The sequence below is a fragment of the Salvelinus sp. IW2-2015 genome, linkage group LG19, assembly GCF_002910315.2.
Source record: "Salvelinus sp. IW2-2015 linkage group LG19, ASM291031v2, whole genome shotgun sequence".
NCBI classification, from domain to species: Eukaryota; Metazoa; Chordata; class Actinopteri; order Salmoniformes; family Salmonidae; genus Salvelinus; species Salvelinus sp. IW2-2015.
Genome location: NC_036859.1, coordinates 29,791,150 through 29,818,533, shown reverse-complemented (window position 1 = coordinate 29,818,533; position 27,384 = coordinate 29,791,150). Strand labels below are relative to the sequence as shown.

The following is a 27,384-nucleotide window of genomic DNA, read 5'->3' as shown; positions in this document are numbered from 1 at the left end:
TCGAACTGGTCTCAAACTTCGGTAGCAGCCAAGCTGCACAGTCGACATGGCGACCGATTTAATAACGCAATATTTTCCTAAAGACAGATAAATCTTCCAAGTGTTTTGGAATGAGTGAGTAACTTGAGCATGTAATCGAAAAATGTTATGAACAGTTAACAAAGGCATATTTAATTAACTAGCTATTTATTTTGGACGCCTAGTTTCTGAGCTAGCCTAGCGTACTAATGTCAGCTAGCATAACTGAGAGCTAGCATTAGCGTCCCAGACAGCTCGCTAAGTACGTAGCAGTACGTTAGCTGGCTAGCTGCAATTTATTTGCCAACATTCTTCAACCTGGTTTAGCGATTTGATTGCCACACCATTAGTAGCTAACGTTAGTTAGTTAAATAATTGATGTTGAGTTAAGTAGACGTCTAAAAAACGAGCTAAATACCAAAACTAAATAGCTAGTTAGATACATAATATTAGATATTGCCACATGCAATTCTGGTTGGTTAGCTTGAACGATTCCCTTGCAGCTAGTCATTTGTTGTACTTGTAACTAATGTAGCTAACTAGCTAGTTATATAATTAGTTAGTTTTAAGTACATTCGTACGTTTGATGCATTTGTTGTTTCCATGTCAGTAATGAAAATCTAACCTTAACTAGCTAACTGCTAACATAACGTCCCATCGCTAACGTTGTTTACCTAGTAACATAGCTAGCCAGTTATCTAACGTTAGCTAGCTAAAGTAACCTTAATTGACGCTCGAATTTAACGCCAAATATGTAGCTACTTGCCAGGTAACTAGCCGTTATGTGATGATAATGTAACGTTGCGTGTTTAACTAGCTAATTGTTATTTTAAATAAAAACCAATATATTGATGTAACTATATCCTGCATGATCAACTTGTTAGCTAAAACTGTTAGCTAGATCATTCTGCGCAGCATAGCTAGCTAACGTTAAGTTACCTCAAGCACAAACAGTAGTAACTAGCTACGCCTCCTCTTTGTCTACTACTTGCCAGGCCATAGGCTAACAACGCCAGTCGTTGTTTTGTTCGGTTATTTGGCCATGGGTTGCCAGCCATTTATTATTTATCTGAAGACTGAATTTCCTGGCTCTCTGAAAATTATTGAACCATCTAGAACAGATGTAATCAGATAGTTGGTTAAAGCTGACACTGGATGGTGATCATACTAACTAACGTTATTCAGCTTGCCGGTGGATTGTCTTTTAAGCTAACCATTTTGAATTTGTAAGGGCATTGAACTGACCTTATTCAGCTTGCTGGTGGATTGTCTTTTTAGCTAACCGTTTTGAATTTGTAAGGGCGTTGAACTCATTCGCCTGGTGCAGCTAACCAGCATATCTTATTTACTATAGACGTACATTTTTAAGTTAGCCATCATATTGTGCCTGGTATTATTTTAATAATAAAATAATACTATATATATATATATTAGTAACGACCCTCGGTTTATAATATATACATATATATATATATATATATATATATATATATATATATATATATAGGTCAACGTTACTGTCAGTTATCTAATTGGCTATCTAACGAACATAACACTGACTGGCCAACGGTTTTATCTATCGTTATTTTATTGTTGTAGCTAAATGTAACATTGCTTGCTTGACCTGTGCCAAGAAGATAAATTAGATCCACTATCAGCTCCTGTAGCTTGGGCTGTTTATATTATGTGGCCTGTAGGAATGTTATTTGTTGCCAGCCATAAATGTAAACAATGTCGGTTTGGGTCATCTGGGGTGTAATCATTAGTCCAAAGTTCAAACAGAGTTTCTATTGGACAAATTCAGGTGGGTCCCTCCCCGTTTGTTTCTGTTTGCTTCCTAGTGAATACAACCCTGATGTATCAAGGTAATTGCCTCAGCTAATGTCATTGTGCATGAGTCACTGTGTCAGTATTATCCACAGGCTATTAACCCACTATGATTGTATTCCTTCTCCCTTTCAGGATTTGTCACGTGACATGATGCGCATCCACGATGTGTGACAACGTTTGAAGAACAATTAAGTTCGGAAGAAAAATCTTGATTCCAGTGGAATCTTCCATATATTTTTTTCTTTGTAAAAAAAAAAAACTGTCCAGTGATGCCTGTGCAAGCCCCACAATGGACGGAGTTCCTGCTGTGTCCCATCTGCACGCAGACGTTCGAGGAGACGGTGCGGCGGCCCATCTCGCTGGGCTGTGGCCACACCGTCTGCAAGATGTGCCTGAACAAGCTCCACCGCAAGGCCTGCCCCTTCGACCAGACAGCCATCGCCACCGACATCGAGCAGCTGCCGGTAAACACAGCCCTACTGCAGCTTGTGGGGGGACAGGTGAGTCTTGAGACCCGGTGAAGGGGAGTGGCTCAATCTATTTAGAATCTGTTCTTTACCCACCAGTGTTTTGATTTTAGATAGGGCGTCAGGGTCTCTAGGGTTAGGGATACAGGATGGTGGTTAACAACAGAGCACAAATGGGATGCTGGCCTTCTAGGCAGAGTTGCAAAGAAAAAGCCATATCTCAGACTGGTCAATAAAAAGAAAAGATTAACATGGGCAAAAGAACAGACACTGGACAGAGGAACTCTGCCTAGGAGGCCAGCATCCCGGAGTCGCCTCTTCACTGTTGACGTTGAGACTGGTGTTTTGCGGGTACTATTTAATGAAGCTGCCAGTTGAGGACTTGTGAGTCGTCTGTTTCTCAAACTAGACAATCTAATGAACTTGTCCTCTTGCTCAGTTGTGCACCGGGGCCTCCCACTCCTCTTTCTATTCTGGTTAGAGCCAGTTTGGGCAGTTCTGTGAAGGGAGTAGTACACAGCGTTGTACTGAGATCTTTCAGTTTCTTGGCAATTTCTCGCATGGAATAGCCTTCATTTCTCAAAACAAGAATAGACTGACGAGTTTCAGAAAAAGTTCTTTGTTTCTGGCCATTTTGAGCCTGTAATCGAACCCACAAATGCTGATGCACCAGATACTCAACTAGTCTAAAGAAGGCCAGTTTATTGCTTCTTTAATGAGCACAACAGTTTTCAGCTGTGCTAACATAATTGCAAAAGGGTTTTTCTAATGAGCAATTAGCCTTTTTAAAATGATAAACTTTGATTTGCTAACACAACATGCCATTGGAACACAGGAGTGATGGTTGCTGATAATGGGCCTCTGTATGCATATGTAGATATTCCATTAAATCAGCCGTTCCAGCAACAAGTCATTTACAACATTAACAATGTCTACACTGTATTTCTTGATCAATTTTATGTCATTTAAATGGACAAACAATGTGCTTTTCTTGCAAAAACAAGGACATTTCTAAGTGACACAACTTTTGAATGGTAGTATATATATATATAACTGCTCAAAAAATAAAGGGACACTTAAACAACACAATGTAACTCCAAGTCATCACACTTCTGTGAAATCAAACTGTCCACTTAGGAAGCAACACTGATTGACAATAAAATTTCACATGCTGTTGTGCAAATGGAATAGACAAAGGTGGAAATTATAGGCAATTAGCAAGACACCCCCCAATAAAGGAGTGGTTTTGCAGGTGGTGACCACAGACCACTTCTCAGTTCCTATGCTTCCTGGCTGATGTTTTGGTCACTTTTGAATGCTGGCGTGCTTTCACTCTAGTGGTAGCATGAGACGGAGTCTACACCCACACAAGTGGCTCAGGTAGTGCAGCTCATCCAGGATGGCACATCAATGCGAGCTGTGGCAAGAAGGTTTGCTGTGTCTGTCAGCGTAGTGTCCAGAGCATGGAGGCGCTACCAGGAGACAGGCCAGTACATCAGGAGACGTGGAGGAGGCCGTAGGGGCAACAACCCAGCAGCAGGACCGCTACCTCCGCCTTTGTTGCAAGGAGGGGCACTGCCAGAGCCCTGCAAAATGACCTCCAGCAGGCCACAAATGTGCATGTGTCAGCATATGGTCTCACAAGGGGTCTGAGGATCTCATCTCGGTACCTAATGGCAGTCAGGCTACCTCTGGCGAGCACATGGAGGGCTGTGCGGCCCCCCAAAGAAATGCCACCCCACACCATGACTGACCCACCGCCAAACCGGTCATGCTGGAGGATGTTGCAGGCAGYAGAACGTTCTCCACGGCGTCTCCAGACTCTGTCACGTCTGTCACATGTGGTCATGTGCTCAGTGTGAACCTACTTTCATCTGTGAAGAGCACAGGGCGCCAGTGGCGAATTTGCCAATCTTGGTGTTCTCTGGCAAATGCCAAACGTCCTGCACGGTGTTGGGCTGTAAGCACAACCCCCACCTGTGGACGTCGGGCCCTCATACCACCCTCATGGAGTCTGTTTCTGACCGTTTGAGCAGACACATGAACATTTGTGGCCTGCTGGAGGTCATTTTGCAGGGCTCTGGCAGTGCTCCTCCTTGCACAAAGGCGGAGGTAGCGGTCCAGCTGCTGGGTTGTTGCCCTCCTACGGCCTCCTCCACGTCTCCTGATGTACTGGCCTGTCATCGGCATTATCAGCATCAGCACCGCCAGCATTCAAAAGTGACCAAAACATCAGCCAGGAAGCATAGGAACTGAGAAGTGGTCTGTGGTCACCACCTGCAGAACCAGTCCTTTATTGGGGGGTGTCTTGCTAATTGCCTATAATTTCCACCTTTTGTCTATTCCATTTGCACAACAGCATGTGAAATTTATTGTCAATCAGTGTTGCTTCCTAAGTGGACAGTTTGATTTCACAGAAGTGTCATTGACTTGGAGTTACATTGTGTTGTTTAAGTGTTCCCTTTATTTTTTTGAGCAGTGTATATATATATATAGTACCAGTCAAAAGTTGGGACACACCTACTCATTCCAGGGTTTTTCTTTATTTAAAAAAATATTTTCTACATTGTAGAAAAATAGTGAAGACATCAAAACTCTGAAATAACACATGGAATCATGTAGTAACCAAAAAAGTGTTAAACAGTAGCCACCCTTTGCCTTGATGACAGCTTTGCACATTCTTGGCATTCTCTCAACCAGCTTCATGAGGAATACTTTTCCAACAGTCTTGAAGGAGTTCCCATATATGCTGAGCACTTGTTTGGCTGCTTTTCCTTCACACTGCGGTCTAACTCATCCCCAACCATCTCAATTGGGTTGAGGTCAGGTGATTGTGGAGGCCAGGTCATCTGATGCAGCATTCCACCACTCTCCTTCTTGGTCAAATAGCCCTTACACAGCCTGGAGGTATGTCGGGTTATTGTCCTGTTGAAAAACAAATGATAGTCCCACTAAGCGCAAACCAGATGGGATGGCGTATCGCTGCAGAATGTTGTGGTAGCCGTGCTGGTAAAGTGTGCCTTGAATTCTAAATAAATCACTGACAGTGTCACCAGAAAAGAACACCCCCACCATCACACCACCTCCTCCATGCTTCACGGTGGGAACCACACATGCAGAGATCATCCGTTCACCTACTTTGTGTCTCACAAAGACACGGCGGTTGGAACCAAAAATCTCAAATTTGGACTCGTCAGACAGACCAAAGGACAGATTTCCACYGGTCTAATGTCCATTGCTTGTGTTTCTTGGCCCAAGCAAGTCTCTTCTTATTATTGGTGTCCTTTAGTAGTAGTTCCTTTGCAGCAATTCAACTATGAAGGCCTGATTTACACAGTTGATGTTGAGATGTGTCTGTTACTTGAACTCAGAAGCATTTATTTGGGCTGTAATTTCTGAGGCTGGTAACTCGAATGAACTTATCCTCTGCAGCAGAGGTAACTCTGGGCCTTCCTTTCCTGTGGCGTTCCTCATGAAAGCCAGTTTCATCATAGCGCTTGATGGTTTTTGCAATTGCACTTTCAAAGTTCTTGAAAGTTCCGGATTGACTGACTTTCATGCAGTTTCTCTTTGCTTTTTTGAGCGGTTCTTGCCATAATATGGACTTGGTCTTTTACCAAATAGGGATATCTTCTGTGTACCACCCCTACCATGTCACAACACAACTGATTGACTCAAATGCATTAAGAAGGAAAGAATGATGATTTATTTCAGCTTTTCTTTCTTTCATCACATTCCCAGTGGGTCAGAAGTTTACATACACTCAATTAGTATTTGGTAGCATTGCCTTTAAATTGTTTAACTTGTGTAAAACGTTTCAGGGAGCCTTCCACAAGCTTCCCACAATAAGTTGGGTGAATTTTGGCCCATTCCTCCTGACAGAGCTGGTGTAACGGAGTCAGCTTTGTAGGCCTCCTTGCTCGCACACACTTTTTCAGTTCTGCCCACAGATTTTCTTTAGGCCACTCCAATACCTTGACTTTGTTGTCCTTGAGCCATTTTGCCACAACTTTGGAAGTATTCTTGGGGTCATTGTCCATTTGGAAGACCCATTTGCGACCAAGCTTTAACTTTCTGACTGATGTCTTGAGATGTTGCTTCAATATATCCACATAATTTTCCTACCTCATGATGCCATCTATATTGTGAAGTGCACCAGTTCATCCTGCAGCAAAGCACTCCCACAACATGAACGCTGCCACCCCCGTGCTTCACAGTTGGGATGGTGTTCTTCGGCTTGCAAGCCTTCCCCTTTTTCCTCCAAACATAACGATGGTCATTATGGCCAAACAGTTCTATTTTTGTTTCATCAGACTAGGGGACATTTCTCCAAAAAGTACGATTTGCTTTGTCCCCATGTGCAGTTGCAAAGCGTAGTCTCGCTTTTTTATGGCGGTTTTGGAGCAGTGGCTCTTCCTTGCTGAGCTGCCTTTCAGTGTGTGTCGATATAGGACTCGTTTTACTGTGGATATAGATACTTTTGTACCTGTTTCCCCCAGCATCTTCACAAGGTCCTTTGCTGTTCTGGATTGATTTGCACTTTTCGCACCAAAGTACGTTCATCTCTAGGAGACAGAACACGTCTCCTTCCTGAGCGTATGACGGCTGCGTGGTCCCATGGTGTTTATACTTGCGTACTATTGTTTGTACAGATGAACGTAGTACCTTCAGGCGTTTGGAAATTGCTCCCAAGGATGAACCAGACTTGTGGGAGGTCATTTTTTTTCTGAGGTCTTGGCTGATTTCTTTTGATTTTCCCATGATGTCAAGCAAAGAGGCACTACATTTGAAGGTTGGCCTTGAAATACATCCACAGGTACACCTCCAATTGACTCAAATGATGTCAATTAGCCTATCAGAAGCGTCTAAAGCCATGACATAATTTTCTGGAATTTTCCAAGCTGTTTAACGGCACAGTCAACTTAGTGTATGTAAACTGCTGACCCACTGGAATTGTGATACAGTGAATTATAAGTGAAATAATCTGTCTGTAAACAATTGTTGGAAAAATGTATTGTGTCAAGCACAAAGTAGATGTCCTAACCGACTTGCCAAAACTAAAGATTGTTAACATGCCATGTATTCTTTATTGGATGGGTTTTGTTGGCGTAATGACAATGGTAGTCAGCCAGTTATGGGATCGATMATTTTGTTGTGAGAGGACATTGCTCAGAAGGGTTTGGCGTGGAATTTGATGCAACGTTCATCTGTGAAGTTGCCAGGCGTTCTGCTAAGACACACTGTCTACCTACTTTTTCCCTCTTTAAAAAGTGAGAAGCTGTGATGATGAAATTTGATTAGACTTGACAAGTTTCAACACGTAGCCAGCCAAGTATGTCAATTACGCTTGGGCGGTGTATCACATATACCTTGTGCCTGGGGGGAATTCTGTGCTACGCCACTGCTTATAACTAAGTTAATTTATTTGGCACATTTTAGATAGTTGTCAGCTCAGGGCTCCAGCTATGTGTTTGGTTTCCTAACTTGCTAGCTAAGTCGCTAGCTTGCAAGATCAAGCTTCTTGGTTACATCAGAGACAAGCAATCCCCTCCTGGATCAAGATCCCTAAATTAGTTTTGTGTGTAAAACAACTTTTTTTTATATGTTTGGAATGAAATAGCGCTCCTTGCGCTGCTGGTAATCCTGTATACCCCGGTATGGTACAGGAACAGTATGAAAATCTGGGTACTACTCAAACCTAGTGTCATAATGGTATTATAGCTGTGAGGTGGGTCAGGTAATTTTTCTCTGCTCAGTGAGTGTTAGCCTGATGACTCACACTGCTATTATTATTTTTCTGCTCCTCTGTCTTTTGCTACATCATTTAGTCTGAGACTGCCATCATTGAAGTCGTTGGTTGTAACGAGGGCTATTGTACAAAGCAATCAGCGATTTTGTATTGTCTCTAACCAATCTGAGTATCAAAGCCAATGACACATTTTCAACCCATCGGCTTTCTGGACCAATCAGACAGCCCCGAATGTGTTTGCATTTGGTGAAGGGTCAGGGAGGTCCTCGGATCCAGACTCATTTTGGAGAAAACTGTCCACAGGCGTCGCGTAGCATTTGGCCGGAGCATGGAGTCTGGTTAGCCAGGCAAAATGTCTGCCCATTGAATTACAATTATTCAAATTGTGTTGTGTTCCTTATGCACCCAACAAAATGAAGTGAACTGAAACAGGAGGGACTACCTGGACTTGCCTTCCCCAGACCAGCTTATTCCCATTCAGAGAAATCTATGGGTGGGTGGACTAGTGGCTATATTGGGTGTGCTGTTTGGAATGTTTGCATAATTGATGGTTATCACACCACACCTCAGAATTCTCCACCTTTTTCTAAGTTATACATATGATGCAACGCTTTTATTGAGCAACCGTACTGTGTGGGTGGCCTGTGACATTCCTGTGGATGTTAGTGCCATGGCCATTTTAATTCCATGTCACTGCATATAGTGAATTTAGGGACTGCACGCTCAAAGCTCCAACACATAACTATTGATTATTAAGTAACCTAATTATATTATAAACTAATAATAACGTTATTTGTTCAATAATTTGACTGTAAATGAACCCAGTGACCCGTTTACCAGCTCATCATCCTATTACAGGTGATGCGTGTTTTAATTTCCTATATTAATATACCATTATGCCTATGTGTCCTACCTCCAGGTTCCCAAGGTTCAGCCGGTGGCCCTGATCACCAGCCCAGAGGACTCGCAGCACTATGAGGAGGCTAGGCAGTGTGTAGAGGAGCTGGCCCTCTACCTCAAACCCCTCAGCAACAACAGAGGTAACATACACACCACACAAAAATGAACTAACTCTGACTTTGGACAATGATGACAATGCCACTCTCAATGGTGTGTGTCTGCCCCCCCCCCCCCCCCCCCCCCCCCCGTCTCTCCCCAGGGGTGGGTCTTAGCAGCACAGCCCAGAGCATGCTGAGTCGGCCCATGCAGAGGAAGCTGGTGACCCTGGTCCACTGCCAGCTGGTGGAGGAGGAGGGCCGGGTGCGGGCCATGAGGGCAGCCAGGTCTCTGGGGGAGCGCACGGTCACAGAGCTCATCCTACAGCACCAGAACCCCCAGCAATTGTCATCCAATTTGTGGGCCGCCGTCCGGGCCCGGGGCTGCCAGTTCTTGGGCCCAGGTAAGATGAGAGGAAGTTCCACACACGCCCTGACTATACCAGAGTTTCTCAAACCTCTCCTCGGAGAACCCCAACTGTTCCATTTGATCTATTCCATAGCTATCAGACCTGATTCAACTAGTGATCTAATCCTCAAGCCCTTGACTAGTTGAATCACTGCTAGTTCAGATCTACAACAAAATTGTGAGATGTTTGGGGGTCCACAAGGTGAGTTTCGAGAAATGCTGTCTTATACAATGACATTTACTAGTGTAAGTGTTTGTATATGTTGTCTAACTTGCATAACTGTCTGAATTGATGTGTGTATTTGTGGTCTAATAATCCACCTGCTTCCTTCTCCCTCCCAGCCATGCAGGAGGAGGCTCTGAAGCTGGTGCTGCTGGCTCTGGAGGATGGCTTGGCCTTGTCCAGGAAGGTTCTGGTGCTGTTTGTGGTCCAGAGGTTAGAGCCACGCTTCCCCCAGGCCTCCAAGACCAGCATAGGCCACGTGGTGCAGCTCCTCTACAGGGCCTCCTGCTTCAAGGTAGGTCTGACTACCTGCATGACATACAGAAACGCAGACCTGGGTCTGGGTCATGTTCACTAGGCACCAAACAGGAAACCGGACGGAAACTAGGAGCTACTAACTGAACTTGTCCAACAAGAAGCATACATTTCTGTTTTCCGTTGCTCAGCATTTTTAAATGTTTGCTTCGGTGTGCCCCAGTGAACATGACCCAGCAAAGACCTTGTGGTTCCCAAACATTTTTGTGCCATGACCTCCCAAAGTCTTTCTGGACCAGCTGCAACCAACCACCTGATCCTGACCCACCATTTAGAGAAACGGTACCTTAATGTACCCCTCCCTCTCTCCGCGGCTGCATAGGTGACCAAGCGCGACGAGGACTCGTCCCTGATGCAGCTGAAAGAGGAGTTCAGGACGTATGAGGCACTGCGGCGCGAACACGACTCCCAGATTGTGCAGATCGCCATGGAGGGTGGCCTCCGCATCGCTCCCGACCAGTGGTCCTCCCTGCTCTATGGGGACCAGTCCCACAAGTCCCACATGCAGTCCATCATCGACAAGGTGTGTGTTACTGGTCCTAGAAGTTGTTGTCATGTACATCAGGGTTCCCCAATTGGCATCCCACGGGTGATTTTTATTTTGCCCCCCAGGTTTTCTGAGCCAAAAAAATGAAATATTTTCATAAGTATTCCCACACATAAAAGAGAGATATATGTGATCGTATACAAATGGAAGCAAGGTTTGAAATTATTATGTTTTAGTCAAATATTATATCTGTTTGGGCTTCTTGCGGTCAATTTGCAGTCTACAAATTAGTTGTAATTATGGTCCAGCCCCCTGACCATCCGCTCAAGAAACAAATCTGCCCGCCCTGAATCTAGTTGATGATCCCTGATGTACGTCGTATTGTTAATTACACAGGAGGCTGCCGAGGGGAGGACGACTCATAATAATGGCTGGATCGGCGCAAATGGAATGGCATCAAACACCTGGAAACCATGTGATTGACGTATTTGATACCATTCCACTGATTCCTCTCCAGTCATTACCACGAGCCCGTTCTCCCCAATTAAGGTGTCACCAACCTCCTGTGTGGTTCAGTATCAACAAGGTGTGTGTGTCCGTTACTTTTCAGACACACATTCACAAAAATCCCACGTTAACTCATGTAAACTTATCAGTTTGAATTTGTCTGTATGACACACATGAAACCACATAAGAGACATTGTACTGAGCTTCCACTAAAGGAGCAGCACTCTGTCAGGGGGTTCATTCTTGCTTCACAATAGAAAACATGTTATTTCAACCAATGCTAATAGGATCAAGGAGAACAGGAATGATCATATCCACACAAAGTGGTAGAAGATCCAGGTTCAGGCACTCAGATGCTGATAGGATTTACGTTAATCCTTTCCCATCCTGTGTCCCTCCAGTTGCAAACGCCAGCGTCGTTTGCCCAGAGCGTTCAGGAGCTGACCATCGCCTTGCAGAGGACGGGCGACCCCGCCAACCTTAACCAGCTCCGACCACACCTGGAACTACTGGCCAACATCGACCCTAGCCCCGGTGAGAGAGACACAGACACGCATGCTCAACACCTACATTCTTATTCTACCTTCTACAATGAATACAACTGAAAATAGAATTCAGACCAGACATACTGGGGTTGTATTCCATTCCCAAATGTTGCCACCTCCCTCAACCTGTCTTTTTCTGTTGTCCCCATTATGGAACTGATAGGGCTAAAATGGATGAAAGCAGTACCAGGAACTATTGTTTTCCCCTTTTCAGCCCCATCAGATCAGTGAAGGGCAGGTAACACAGGCAGAGGGGAGAGGGAGCTTTCTCTAACTTTCTGGAATGAAATGCTGCCCAGTACTTTCCACTAGTTAAGTGGTCAAGAATCAATCAATCAGTGTAGAACAGGTTGGGTGTGTTTGTTATAGCTGCGCTCACGTGGATGTGGTCAAGGAGAAGTTGTGATATCAGACTGATTCAAATTGGCATGACTCACTGGCCCTTAAGACTCGTCTCACCCATGGATTTTGACCTATATGTCATTACAATCTTTCAGTATTGGACCATTTAATTGAATGATTCTATGTTTTATTTCATTAGTTTTGATGTCTTCACTATTATTCTACAATGTAGAAAATAGTTTAAAAAAATAAGAAAAACCTTGAAATGAGTAGGTGTGTCCAAACTTTTGACTAGTACTGTATATAACAGTACTGTAAATAAAAGAAAATCCAGTATTTGACTGCACTGGGCCTTTAAGAGCCCTTTAAGCAATAGCCTATGTATGAAAGAGAGGGCGTGAAGACTATTTGTTTGGTTTAGTACTTTGCGTGCAATGTCTTTTCAATCATTTATATTGTAAAGTTATTGTTATCGCTGACAACAGTCCCAGATGTCCAAGTTATCAGCATCACTATTATAATGTGTCTTATACTCTTTCATGTCAAGTATTTACTCATATCTCCCCTACCCTCTGGCTCTCTAGACGCCCCCCCTCCCACGTGGGAGCAGCTGGAGAAGGGTCTGGTGGCGGTGAAGACGGTGGTCCACGGCCTGGTGGACTTCATCCAGAACCACAGCAAGAAGGGAGCCGACCCACAACAGGTCCTTCTCACTCTGGCTCATTGTCACTGATCAGGGCCCGTATTCATACTGCGTCATACTGTCCATGTAACCTTATTAATTATGATCTAAATAAAAGGCTAAACTGATCCTGGATCAGCACTCCTACTTTGAGACGTTTTATGAATACTGTTCCAGATATTTGGAATGTTGAACTTAAAAATGACACTATTATTCTATTGGATATGTTTTTCTGTCTCTAGCCTCCCCAGCACAGTAAATACAAGACGTACATGTGTCGGGACATGAAGCAGAAGGGGGGCTGTCCCCGAGGAGCCAGCTGTACCTTCGCCCACTCTCAGGAGGAGCTGGAGAAGTAAGTCCCCCCTCCATCTTCAGAAATATATATTATATATACACTACTGTTCAAAAGTTTGGGGTCACTTAGAAATGTCCTTGTTTTTGAAAGAAAAGCACATTGTTTGTCCATTAAAATAACATCAAATGTATCAGAAATACAGTGTAGACATTGTTAATGTTGCAAATGACTATTGTAGCTGGAAATGGCTGATTCTTATGGAATATCTGCATAGGCGTACAGAGGCCCATTATCAGCAACCATCACTCCTGTGTTCCAATRGCACGTTGTGTTAGCTAATCCAAGTTTATCATTTTAAAAGGCTAATTAATCATTAGAAAACCCTTTTGCAATTATGTTAGCACAGCTGAAAACTGTTGTGCTCATTAAAGAAGCAATAAAACTGGCCTTCTTTAGACTAGTTGAGTATCTGGTGCATCAGCATTTGTGGGTTCGATTACAGGCTCAAAATGGCCAGAAACAAAGAACTTTCTCCTGAAACTCGTCAGTCTATTCTTGTTCTGAGAAATGAAGGCTATTCCATGTGAGAAATTGCCAAGAAACTGAAGATCTCATACAACGCTGTGTACTACTCCCTTCACAGAACTGCGCAAACTGGCTCTAACCAGAATAGAAAGAGAAGTGGGAGGCCCCGGTGCAATTTTTTGAAAGAATTCGTTTACATCCTGGCATTTCTCCTTTGCACAGATAATCCATCCACCTGACAGGTGTGGAATATCAAGAAGCTGATTAAATGGCATGGTCATTACACAGGTGCAACTTGTGCTGGGGACATTAAAAAGCCACTCTAAAATGTGCAGTTCTGTCACACAACATAATGCCACAGATGTCTCAAGTTGAGGGAGCGTGCAATTGGCATGCTGACTGGAGGAATGTTCTACAGAGCGGTTGCCAGAGAATTGAATGTTAATTTCTCTACCATAAGCCGCCTCCAACGTTGTTTTAGAGAATTTGGCAAGACATCCAACCCAGGACCTCCACATCCGGCTTTTTCGCCTGCGGGGTCGTCTGGGGAGGTGGAGGCGGGATGCTGAGGAATATTTCTGTCTGTAATAAAGCCCTTTTGTGGGGAAAAACTAATTCTAATTGGCTGGGCATAGCTCCCCAGTGGGTGTGCCTATGCCCTCCCAGGCCCACCCATGGCTACGCCCCTGCCAGTCATGGGAAATCCATAGATTAGGGCCTAAGTAATTTATTTCACTGACTGATTTCCTTCTATGAACTGGAACTCTGTAAAATATTTGAAGTTGTTCAATGTTGCGTTTTATATTTTTGTTCAGTATAAATTATTTAATTATATAAATATCCACATCTCACAACCAGCACCGTTTGAATTTAAATAAAAAGACTCAATCATGGACACTCTTACAGACACTTGTGGCTGCTTTGTGTGATGTATTGTTGTCTCTACCTTCTTGCCCTTTGTGCTGTTGTCTGTGCCCAATAATGTTTGTACCATGTTTTGTGCTGCTACCATGTTGTGTTGCTACCATGCTGTGTTGTCATCTGTTGCTGCCTTGCTATGTTGCCGTCTTAGGTCTCTCTTTATGTAGTGTTGTCTCTCTTGTTGTAGTGTGTGTTTTGTCCTATTTATATTGTATTTATTTTTAATCCCAGGCCTCCATCCCCGCAGGGGGCCTTTTGCATTTTGGTAGGCCATCATTGAAAATAAGAATTTGTTCTTAACTGACTTGCCTAGTTAAGTGAAGGTTAAATAAAAATGGCACAAACTCTGCTCTCTCTTCCATTTGCATCATTGTACCCAAATCGTATTTTGCTCAGATAACCTCATTCTTAGTTTATAGTCTATGGAGTTATTGCTTAGTAGGCCACTGTTTTAAAACCTATTCCGTTGGTGTAGATTCAACTATTTTTAATCTACAGTAGGATGACTTTTCTGTTTTTAAAGCCACTATATAACTACTGTGTTTTATGTTTATAGCAGGCCACCCAGGTCAACTGTATTATGTTTATAGCAGGCCACCCAGGTCACAAGGATAACTGTATTATGTTTATAGCAGGCCACCCAGGTCACAAGGATAACTGTATTATGTTTTGTAGCAGGCCCAGCCAGGTCACAAGGGAACTTATTTGTAACGTATTATGTTTATAGCAGGCCACCCAGGTCACAAGGACAACTGTATTATGTTTATAGCAGGCCACCCAGGTGTCACAAAGGATAACTGTATTATGTTTATAGGCAGGCCACCCAGGTCAGAAGGATAACTGTATTATGTTTGTAGAGGCACCAGGTCACAAGGATAACTGGTATTATGTTTATAGCAGGCCACCCAGGTCACAAGGATAACTGTATTATGTTTATAGCAGGCCACCCAGGTCACAAGGATAACTGTATTTTATGTTCGTAGGTACCGTAAGATGAACAAGCGTTTGGCGGCTCGCCTCCCTGGCTCATCCGGCCTGCTGTCGGATGACTGTCTCCCTCTGGATATGGGGGTGACTCGGAAACCCTCGCCCCTCACCAACGGCTCAGCTGGACACCCCATGCCCCAGCTCATCACCCGCGGCACGGACGCCGTGACCTACGACCTGTTGTGCAAGCCCAAGATGGACTGCGGGAGCAGCAGCTCCCCGGGATCGCCCCCTGACTTGTAAGTAGGAAACCCACTTACGAGTTTTAGCTATAAAATATGGCACTTTTCTTCTTACATTGATGCAAAAACTTATTGTAGCATTATTCAGAGCTCTGTTTTTCTTCCCTCAGTCTGGATTCAGGGCCCAAACAAGGGTTCCTCCAGCCTCCCCTTGCCATGGGCCACCCCAGGGGGCCAGGCGACCCCATGCCCAAACAGATGCCCGTAGGTGTGATGCCCCGGGGGCCTCAGATGTACCCCCAGCAGCTGCCTGACATGTACTACTCCGACTCACGCCCATTGCCCTCCGCCTCCCAGTACGAGCCTTCGCAGTACCCCCAAGGTGAGGCTGAACGTTGATGAAACGTTTTATGTTGTTCAAATGTTTGTTATAATTTTCTGTAGTGCATTTCATTTATTTTATTTGATGGCAAACATTTTCTGTTTTATTATTTTCCAGCAACTGATTTCAGCTCTGTCAATAGAAAATGTGTTTTGAACCTATGATTTTGCTAAATTACCAATATGAACTTAAAACGTGTAAAGAAAATCAACATGTCAATGTGTCCCCCTCTGTCCTCCAGGTTACCCCTACCAGCAGCCCCCCCAGTACTCCACCCAGCGCTACATCCGAAACCTCCCTGCCCCCAGCGAGCCCGCTGGACCACCCTACCAGGACCCCTATCCCGGCTATGGCCCTCCTGAGCGCCCTTACTCAGCTCCCCACTCCGGCCCCCCCTACTCCTACCTTCCCCACTATGACACCCGGGGCCGCCACGGCCCTTACCCTGGCCCCCAGCCATACCCCCCGCAGAGGGACGACATGGTCCGGATGAGCCCTGCTCCCCTGGACATGCCCCCTAACCACCACTACCAACAGGAGCAGGCGGCCAGGGAGAGGTACCCCCCAGAGGGGTACTACCCAACTGGGGCCCAGCCCCAATCCATGAGGTCCAACGTCAGGGTGAGTTTGGTTTCTCCACAATCTGTCATATTTCTCTGTGTACGTCCGTGGTCAGCAACCCAGGTATATAGACTTTTGGTTCAGGCCAACAGTAAAACCCTATTCAACCTGTGTAAAGTCTTGATGAGCAGTTGATCAGTTGAATCAGGGTGTGTTAGTACTGGGTTTAGAAAACAGCTAGCCTGTGACACCCTGTGACACTCCAGGATGGAGGTTGGTGACCATTGGTGAACATATACACTGACTGACTACTATGTAGTTGTTGTCTTGTGAGCTGCAGCTTCCTTGAGATTTACACTTGTCACTTTAGTTGACCAGAAGTCTGGTATATTTAATCGTTTTAATGATAGTATGCATTTTTATATGCGTGGTACTAATCATTAAGATGCAGGTAGTTTAGTATCATTATGGAAATACTGAGTATTACACCCCTCAACATCCACTACACCCCATATACCCCTCAACACATCTGATAAACTGTGTCCTGTGGTGTGCTATGTAGGAGCAGTACAGACGCTCCTCCCAGCCCAGCCTGGACTACCTGCACCACCGCCGCAAGGAGCTGATGGCCCAACTAGAAGAGAGGAAGGTCATCTCCCCACCACCCTTCGCTGCCTCCCCCACCCTGCCCCAAGCCTTCCCTAGTGACTACCCCCCAGAGGTAAGACCAACACACACAACTTAGGTCACTCAGGGTCAACACATTAACACAGGGGTTCTCAAAGTGGGTTCTCTTTCAGTCTAATCGGTTCGACATCTCACTATGGGACGGTGTGTAAACCAACTAACTCGAGGTAGAACTCACGGCTGGGTTATCTTCTATGGGGGAATGTTAAAGGGATGGTACTTCAATGCTGGGTAACACACTGAAGAAAAAGCACCGTTCGTGCTAGCCAAACAAACCAAATGGCAGTTTAGCCCAGTGGTTGCTAGCTAAAACACTGTGGGCACTGACAGATAGCTAGAGACCCTGGGTAGAAGTAGCAAATAATTGTGGGAACCTGCTATTGTGTGTAGGCCAGGCAACAGGTGTACTGTAGCTAGCCGACGACAAAAGGCGCTGCTAACAAACTGAGGTAACTTCACTCGATAAAGTGAAGCTGCTGATAGCAGAATTCCTGAAAATACTAAATTAGACACTCAATGCTCTGTGGTGGGGTGGTAACCCACACCGAGAGGAACAGTTAAGTTGAGAAGAAAGCTGCTTAACGGGCTAGTAACCAGATAGTAACCAAATAGACGTGAAGTGGCRTAGAATGAGGAAACCAGAGCAGTGCAGAGTGTTATATAGACACGCAGGGTGTACACCCACAAAACTCTGATTGGCCTGTTGGGAAAGATTTGATTAAGGCTTCAACCAATGACCCACAAAAGAGGGCGTGTCGCATAGTGAGGTGTCTTCATTTCCTTCAGAGAACCGGGGTTACATAACGTAACGCGGCAGGATCTGAAAAATATACTATATCACTAACAACATATTAAGTGACATTTGGCCAAGAAATCTGTGGAATGTGTTTAAAGTGTGTAATACAATGTAATATTTTGAATCAACAATCTATGTTCTTAACCCTGGGCAACATGGGCCTGGGAGGCTACCAGGGATATTGGTATCCACAGTACTCCACCAATTATCACTTTTTCCACTCTAAACTATTCCCCAAAACTATTTTACATAAATACACTGTAATTTAAGCTTTAAAGCTGCAACAACAAAAAATATCTCATGAAAACATTTGTAGAATTGTTGGAAATTATCTTGAGAACTGCAACATTTTCTCTGATGCCAAGAGGCCTTTTTAAATGTTCTATCCCAGGCTCTGTCAATAGACTTGGTTTGTCCAGCCATGAACTGCAAACTTCATAATACAACTCCTTGTAGACTATTTTTATTGCACTCGAGTTGTGTTCTGATTATGAGAGTTCCCTGATAAATTTGCTATCACAAAATGGGTCCCCAGCCCAAAAAGTTTGAGAACCCCTACATTAAGGAGTCAGAGCTCTGCGTGGTACAGACCAAAAACAAACCGTTACTGTTGACAAGTGTAAGCCTTCCTAACTCCCAACTGGGAGGATTAAGGTCATGACATTATCTAATTGGGAAGTTGAACTATAATCATTTTATAACATTTACAAAACAGGGCTTTTGATGCTGTTTTAGCTATGACACTCATTTATCTAGCGACGACCCTGTTTCACAAATGTTATACTATTTTATATTATTCTGCCCTGTATGACACTTTTCTAAAATGCCTTTTTAGCACGTTCAAGTTATGTTTCCAAGTTAGCGTTGCTGTACAGTGTTGTTAGCGTTGCTGTACAGTGTTGTTAGCGTTGCTGTACAGTGTTGTTAGCGTTGCTGTACAGTGTTGTTAGCGTTGCTGTACAGTGTTGTTAGCGTTGCTGTACAGTGTTGTTAGCGTTGCTGTACAGTGTTGTTAGCGTTGCTGTACAGTGTTGTTAGCGTTGCTGTACAGTGTYGTTAGCACGAGTAACTTACTAACACACCGGTGTCTGCCTCCATAGTATGGGGAGGAAAGCTCCAAAGCCTTTGGGAAGTGCAGGGAGTCGGACTACGCGGGCCAGTATTCTCCCTGGTCCTGTGACACTATCGGCTCCTATATTGTCACCAAGGACGCCAAGCCCAAAGACATCATGGCGCCCGGCGCCATGGAGATGATGGTGAGTGACAGCTGGAATAGTGGCGGTGCGTCTTAGTGAGTTTCTGAAAGTATTACTTGTTCAGTTATCACAGGAGCAATATTGAAAATGTGCTTGATTAGGAGGATTTTAGCTTTCATTCGGCCCTTCTACCATCCCTTTTTCTTCTCATTCTTTCTCTCTTCCTGTCGTCTCTCTCTCTTTTCCTCCTTCACCATCTTCCCACCCCCTCTTTCTCCCCTATTCGTTTTTCTGATGAGAGCATCTGCTAAATGGCTAGTTGTTCTGTCCATTTTGTCATTATTGTATTTCACTCTGGATGAATGTCTGCTAAATGTCCCCCCACAATCTCACCCACACATCCATACCTTTATTTTTCTCCCCCATCTATCTGTAGAATGTCTGTTAAATTATGTTAAATTGAGGGCCTGCTACTCTTACTGACTAAATGAGTGGCCTGCTAAATGACACTTCTACATTCTGCCCCTCTAGAATGTGGATGGTAAAGGTATACGGGGGGAGCCCTCCATGGAGGCCCAGTCCAGACGGGGAGCGGAGGTGAAGGACGACGACCCCATCATCCCCTTCGGCCCCCAGCCCACCGTGTCGCGCTTCGGGGCCATCTCACGCACCTCCAAGACAGGCTACCAGACGACAGGCCCCGTGCAGGCCATGGCCTCCGCCCAGGGACCCAAACACATGGCCGGTAGGGAGACCAATCAACTTACTTACAACTTTACTTTGATCAATCTGTCATCTGGGTTGAGCTCATTAGAGGTCGCAACGGAGACTTTACTAAATGAGCATATTGGACAATTTAATATGACCGTGTTTAAGACATACGATTTAACGTGTCGTTGTCCGCCCACAGCGGAGTTCTCCTATGGGCACCACGGAGGCTGGGGCGGCGCCTCCTACCCCTCCCACCAGACTGGCTCCTCCTCTCAGGGACACTTCAGTGAAAAGTACTGCCAAACACTCTCATCACTGCATCCGTCCATCTTTTAATGTGTTATGTATCAGTAACTCTGATGGCTTGGGTCTCTTCTTCCCTCTCCCAGGCTGTCTATGCCAGCTCAGGACAGAGAGCATCTGAAGATTGAGCTCCAACAGGTCAACCAGCAGATCACCCAACAGACCCAGATCCATGGCATGGAGGTGGGTATTCTCACAAACACACACAGATATGGGACAAACACAACTTTTTGCATTGAAAACAATTAAGGCAAAAACTTTTTGTGTGGGGGCAACCAAGCATGTGAGTAATGGTAGAGAAGGGGTTATTCGTTGGGAAAAGACTGACCTGATTAACCCTGAACTCCCTCTTCCCCATCCTCAGAGGGAGGTCAGTGCCCTGGCGGCACAGCCCTCCCAACCATGTCAGAACCAGGGCCAGCAGGGGAAGTGGCCCGGTCCAGCGGGGGTTTCCAGCAACGCTGCCTTGGTGTCCAGCGAACAGCTCAGCATGGAGCTGCACCAGGTGGAGAGGGAGATTGGCAAGAGGACCTGCCGGGTGGCCATGGTGCGGGAGAGATGGAGGGGAGAACTGTAGTTTGTCTGCCTGTTACAATGGGAATTTTTCGGCTCTGCTCACAACACCCTATAGCAGTGGTTCTCAATCCTGGTCCTGGGGAGCCCAACGGGTGCACATTTAGTTTTTTGCCCTAGCACTACTCACCTGACTCAACTCATCATCTGGCTTTGATTTGAATCAGGTGTGTAGTGCTGGCGGGCGTACAGGCGGGCGGACACGGACAAACGGGCGTACATGCGGGCGGGGACGGACAAACAGGCGGATGGGCACGGGCGTACAGGTGGGCGGGCACGGACGTGCGGGTGGACACGGGCGTACAGGCGGGCGGGCACGGACAGAAACGGGCGTGCGGACAGGCGCGGGCGGGCGGACAGAAATGGGCGAGCGGACGGACAGGTGCGGGCGGGCGGACGGAGGGACAGACAGGCAGGCAGACTGACAGGCACAGACAGGCATGCCACTGTGAGCTGACAGTGTATTGATATGGTCTCTACAGGACAGCCAGGTGGCTCATGAAGTCCAGTACAAGATGAAGGCTGCACAGAATGGCCAGCAGGACCACAAGACCCAGCTGGAGGAGATTGCTCTGGCCCTCGGGTGAGTGGACACACATACACACACCACACCTCAGCAGGACAGCACGTCATTGTACATGGAATGATCTTATGATCGTAACCCTCTCTCTGTCGCACTCTCTCTCTGTCGCACTCTCTGTCTGTCGCTTTCTCTCCTCGCTCTCTCCTCGCTCTCTCCTCGCTCTCTCCTCGCTCTCTCCTCGCTCTCTCCTCGCTCTCTCCTCTTGCCCTCCTCCTTCGCTCTCGCCCTCTCTGCCTCTCTCTCGCCTCTCCTCGCTCTCGCCCTCGCTCTCTCGCCCTCTCTTCCTCGCTCTCTCGCTCTCTCGCTCTCTCGCTGCTCTCGCTCCTCTCCTCGCTGCCTTCTCCTCGCTCTCGCCCTTCTCTCTTCTGCCCTCTCTCCTCGCCCTCTCTCCTCGCTCTCGCCCTTCCTCCTCGTCTCTCTGCCCCTCTCTCTCGCTCTCGCCCTCCTCCTCGCTCTCGCCCTCTCTCCTCGCTCTCGCCCTCTCTCCTCGCCCTCTCTCCTCGCTCTCTCCTCGCTCTCGCTCCTTTCTCTCGCGCTCGCTCTCTCTCGGTGTGTGTAGTGAGGTATCTAATGGCTCCAGCGGTCTAGGTCAGGATGGTGGTGTGGGCGGAGCCATGTTGTCACTGACCAATAAAGCGTCTTCGCTCAGCCTGTGTACTGAGCCGGGGCCCGGAGTCTCAGAGCTGCAGAAGAACGGTGTGGTCCATTCCTGCTCCTAGACCACACACACACACAACACCTACTCAGACACTGTGGTGTAAAACATACAGACAGAAGATGAGCAGTATCTGCTGTGATAGGAGTTTCTTTCTTTTTTTGTTCTGTGAATGAGCTTTTTTTTTTTACTTTCATTGCCTGGAAACCAGGGCATTTGATAACATTTATTTTTTTGTTTTCTTTTCTCTTACTGGGACGATAAAACAAGCCTCTCAAAGTAATGGAAAAGCAGATGATGATGATGATGATGATAATTGTTCAGAGGGCTATCCCCCTACATAGACATCACATACCAAGACCCATTGTAGATCGATCGGTAGAGTATTTCTCAATTCTCCCCYTCTATGTCTTTGTTCCCATTASGAGGCACATTAAGGGTAAGCAGCTTGCAGGGACCTTAAGACCCCAAATACTAAATCAAGTTATGCTCATATGTCCTACATAACGGTATCATAAGTCTTGGTGTTTATGACAGTTATGTCAGCGGTCGTACGCATCACATAAGTATCTGTTATAATCCATTATAGCCTGATATGACAGTTGTTGATAGTTTCCAATACMTTTGACAGCTTACGAAGGCAATTATAACAAATTATAGTCAGTATAGTAACTGTTCCGTAACTGTTCCGTTCGCGTTCAGTAATATAAGTGTTGTAACCGCTAGTGTTCAGGAATACACCACCCCCAGAACCGGAAAACGTGGTTGACCAGATGAGGGAGGCCAGGGAAAGGGGGAGTGAAGATGTTCCGCCAATCTTCAGAACCAAACGAGACTAGGCCGCTTCAAGCCACATGAGACCACATGAGAAGTCTGATTTTATTAGTGCATTTTATGAATACATCATATCTGTTTCATACTTGAAAAGCAGTATATTATTAACCAAAGCATTCTGTTTTAAAGATTGCAAAATGAATCTTTTTGATAATGAGCTTTCCTCATGTTTTCTATAAGGGAACCTACTATGTGCTTCTCGTGGGATGTAGTGTGACTTGCTGCTGGTCGTGGAAATGTCTGTTGTACTGATGGGCTGGAATTCAATCAAACCTGCAGTGTGGAAAATGCACTCTCAAGGGAGTGTAATAAGTGTTAACACAGTTCTAGAAAACATGCATTTTCACATTGTAGGAACATTTTCCTCGGTGCAAAATGAATTGATGTGTGAATGGAATCATATGGGGTGATAGTTTTTATCTTCCTCAGAACTCCTCATCTGGTTATCCTCCCCATTGGGATTATCTTGTCATTGGTTCTCTTTAACTTCTATGAAGTTACTTTCCCTTTTTTTTTTTCTCTCGCGATTTGGTTAAGGGGCTGTGGACTACCTGGTCCGTTATTGGAGGGGAAGTGAGAAATGGATTAATATGCAAAAAAAATGTATCATCTTTGTCTTAATACATGTAGAAAGTGGCTGTAGTCTGCCAAACAATAATTTCAATGGTTTGTGCGTCTCAATCATCAACGAAAGAATGGCGAATTGTCTTTATAAAAAAAAATTGGTCATCTTACGAGCTTACTTTAAAAAAAATCCTTCTATTCCATTTGTTTTTAACCACATACTATTAGTTCATTTTAGAACAAGTCAGGATCGAGACACATATTCAGTGTATTAGTGGATTCAAGACCAGAATCTTGGGCCTCAACCTGGCGAGGTTTAAAGCAAGCAGCCAGAAAGTCTTGCCCCTCAAAGCCTCTGCCCAAAGTCTTACCCAACYTTCAATTTGAAAACTTTTAGTGCAAACTTTCATGATATTTTTCACAATATAGTTTTATATAGTATTATTATCATCATTATCATTACATTATTTTTGCTTTCCCTGTCCTGGAAATTGTTGGCGCTCGTTAAGGAGCGCTCTGCCTTTTGTAAACAATCCTCATGATTGGCCATCGAAAAGAGTTGTTCTGAAATGCAAAAAGGTGGGTCCTAGTGCTAAAACGGTTAACGATAAGGATAGAGGTGACGCATCAGGGTTCATAGTTTGGGGGGGGGGGGGAATACAGCTTTTTGTCTGGGTTTAAGGTGGGGGGGAGGGGGGGACAATGCGAAAATGAAGGTTGGGGGCAAGGGTTTCCGTTTTTTTCCAACCACACTTCAAGCCTCAGGCTGCTCTTTAATACATTTTATTGTTTAGGTAAAAAACTCACTTATACATATGAGTATGTATACATACATTAATATACTAAGCACTATTAACGTGCCACCTCTTATTCTACTCGCTCAGCATTTATATTAAATGATCTCTACTTAGAATCAGCTAAATGTTATTTTTTCCCTGTCCACTGGTTGCCAACACAGACTTTATCCTTACCCAGTTGAAGGACTTCTGTGCGCATTGATGTGTATTCACTTAATCTTTTTGTGTTCAAACAAATAAGTTCTATATTGAAATATGCTTCCGAAAGAAGACTCATTTTAATGATGAAAATTGAAGTTTTTTGTTGTTGTGTGTGCTAGGTTGTATTGTAGAAAAGGTACACTATGGATTTTTTTCAAAGTGAAGTGTGCTGTACTGGGTGACGGTGTGGAAATATTAGAAATGTGATGTTTGTTTTTTTAAGAGGTAAGCCGGGTAAGCCTTTAATTTAGTCAAAGGCTTGCTTCTCAAGGAATACTCCTCGGCCATCCACGCCAACAGTAAGATCATTTGGAAGCACACTAACCAAATTAAAAGCAATTTGAATTGGCATGCATGTTTTTTCTCTTCACCTGTCAGTCACCTTTTGTCATATTTATTACAAAACGTGTTTCTGCTGGCAAAATGTCATTGACTAGTTGGGTTTGTAGTTGTTTTTGTTTCGGTCGTTGTTGAGTGAAAAATCACTGACTTCCAAGTCTTACGGTGATCTACGTATCGCCTCACAAGGCAAAGCATCATGTTGTCCAGGGAAACTGTCAAACGCAGCATTGCTCTCATCCACACACAGGTTGTCTTTGCTTCAGAATAGTCATGAAAATTAGCTTGCCCACACTTGTTATTTCTGCTTAAGGAAATACTATCAAGGTCCCTCCAGCCATGACCCTTAAAGAGCGAGTTCACTCCAAATTTTGTACAATGTTTTCACATCTCAACAGTGGTCTTAATGTTGACACGAGGCTAGCCTCTTTTTGAATCCAAGAGTGAAATACTTAAACAGTCGTCTCTAAAATGTAGGCTCAGCATGCCCAAACAATCCCAATACAAGTCAGAATATTGAACAAACTCCATTTCAACTTACTTTACTTGTTGTCTGCTGATTTTGTCCCTATGTTGGACATAATCTGATACAAAATATCCACAGGGAAGTGTTATCAACCCGACCTTCAGTACGCAGGTCTGTATATCGGTGTGTATTTCTGGTTTTATTTTCCAATACTGATGCAATTCGCACGTTACAGACACTTGCACAATATGGCCAAACCGAACAGACATAGAATGGCAAACACTTCCAGCTGATTGCACGTTCGGTCGGCTATATTCGGTTACATTATGCTATTGTTTTACATATTGTGCAATTCGTCAAGAGATTGAAAATACAAGCTACAGAATGTACCACCGCCGCAAAAAGTCGGGTAAACAACACTTTCCTGTGAATACCGTATCTCCGCCACCTACCACCAAAAGGACCAAACAGGAAAGTAAGTGTAAATATAATTTTCTTCATTCTGGCTTATGRACTATTGCGTCTCTTTTAGGGGGACTTGGTCAAACTGAAAATCCATCGAGTAACCATGGTAACAGTTTTACATTTGGGCAAACATGAGCTCACATTCCATGCCATCTGTTGTGTAGATCCAGCTCTAAACCTCAATCCCAAAACCAATGGCAAAGATGGGCATTCTAATTCAGTGCCTATTTTTTTTCTACTCATTGGGCATATAGCTGAATAAACACTAGATGGGGTGGGATGTAGACTCAAATCAACATTAAACCACTTGAGGTCTAAAATGTGCAACAAACTTTGATTTGAGTGAGCTGTCCCTTTAAATTCCATAGCTGAGGAGAAGTAACAMGGATGTGGTTTCTGGGAAGAGCAATGATCATGTTCATGTCAGTCGACCTGATTTCATTTGTTTCTAAGTTAAACTGCTGCCTACCGCTTCTTCACACAGCCAACTCTCCCTGGAATCACAATAGTGTTACTGCTGTTTTGGGCTCACATTTTAATTTCATTTTTTTTTTTGAAAAACACTATGGCTTTTTTATATGATTACTTCCTTGTAATATATCTCTTAAATTAAGGTACAGGTTTGATTTCAGCAAGAAAAAAACGTTTTTATATGTATATTATACTCCATTAAGGAATGTTTAGAATTATCTTCCTCCTATGTGGATGTAGACATTATTACGCCATTTTATGACTTTGTAAGAGAATTCACTGTGTGAAAATTGGTTTGCATTTTTGTATAATACAATCTGCTTTATTATTTTTGTTTGATATGAGAGTTAAGTCAAACTGGAAGTTTGAAGAGAGAAATTAACCTGTGAAATTGAGAAATAAAAATAACTTATGTACAACAGTGATTCTATGCTGAGGGAGAAGGATTAAATGATATTGCTAACTCTGCTATTTGCGTCTTGTTTTACTTTGCATGGCAAAATGAGTGAACATCTTTCAGGGCAAGTATTAACCTGCATAACTCCACATTCTCTCTTTTTGGTAATGCCAGTCAGTCCTGCATCTTTACCCAACCCAAACTGTGGAGGACCGAGCTGAACACTGCCCAACACAGCTCAATGGATAACTGAAGCACCAACTCAGACCTCTAGACCCAGTCTGCTGTAGGCATTAATAATTTCCCAAAGATCTACCAAGTTTCAATACCGGGAATAATTCATATTTATCCAGAGTCCCGGGAAATACCTAATTTAAGTGCCTATTAAAAGCATTTATAACCAACGGTTGCTATGCCAGGGTTCTCCTAAAATAAGATTATTGCTGCAGCTACTATGTAAAGATTTCACAGCAAGTGAAACTTATGTTTAGTCATGATACAGTAACTTTGATCGYCAGTGACGTTAATTGCGAAACAGAACGTTCATAAATTCCGAGCTTTATCATGTTCCTCAATTAATTCAGTGATTTTCAGCAGTAGGCCTATGCTATTTCCACTGAGCACACTCAGGACACGAGTAGGCTATGGCGTTGTCAATCATACAAACTTTGTAATGGCAGTCAAAAATAAAGGATAACTTGCTGGATAACCTCCAACTAATGACAAAATCTAATATTTGGCTAAATCGAATTGATTATAACTTTAGCAGATCCGAGAATAAATAGTTTAAGTATCAAGGTACTGTATCCAGTGGTGACCCGTCATTCAGGGCAGGTGTGGCAGAGCCCCACATTTTTGGGGGGGAGGCTTGCCTGTTTTATGTTATTTTGGCATTAACACATGTCACATCAGTTTGTGAAC

General features: G+C 44.4%; 1 protein-coding gene across 2 annotated transcripts; it reads left to right on the top strand.

Moving 5' to 3' along the window:
- Positions 1–9: 9 nt before the first annotated feature.
- LOC111978889 (roquin-1) lies at positions 10–26,534 on the top strand. Of its 2 annotated transcripts, none has more exons than XM_024009135.2 (20): positions 10–114; positions 1,981–2,348; positions 8,984–9,104; positions 9,224–9,463; positions 9,811–9,986; positions 10,329–10,529; positions 11,402–11,534; positions 12,472–12,590; positions 12,812–12,924; positions 15,297–15,539; positions 15,653–15,864; positions 16,106–16,485; positions 16,988–17,146; positions 19,009–19,164; positions 19,636–19,849; positions 20,015–20,108; positions 20,205–20,301; positions 20,483–20,665; positions 21,174–21,274; positions 21,834–26,534. In XM_024009135.2, exons 2-20 carry the CDS (start codon positions 2,118–2,120, stop codon positions 21,991–21,993), a joined length of 3,333 nt encoding a protein of 1,110 aa, XP_023864903.1. In that variant the 5' UTR covers positions 10–114; positions 1,981–2,117; the 3' UTR covers positions 21,994–26,534. The 2 variants fall into 2 exon arrangements, with proteins under 2 accessions (XP_023864903.1, XP_070305056.1); XM_070448955.1 differs by lacking the exon at positions 10–114 and adding an exon at positions 1,547–1,883.
- Positions 26,535–27,384: the final 850 nt, after the last annotated feature.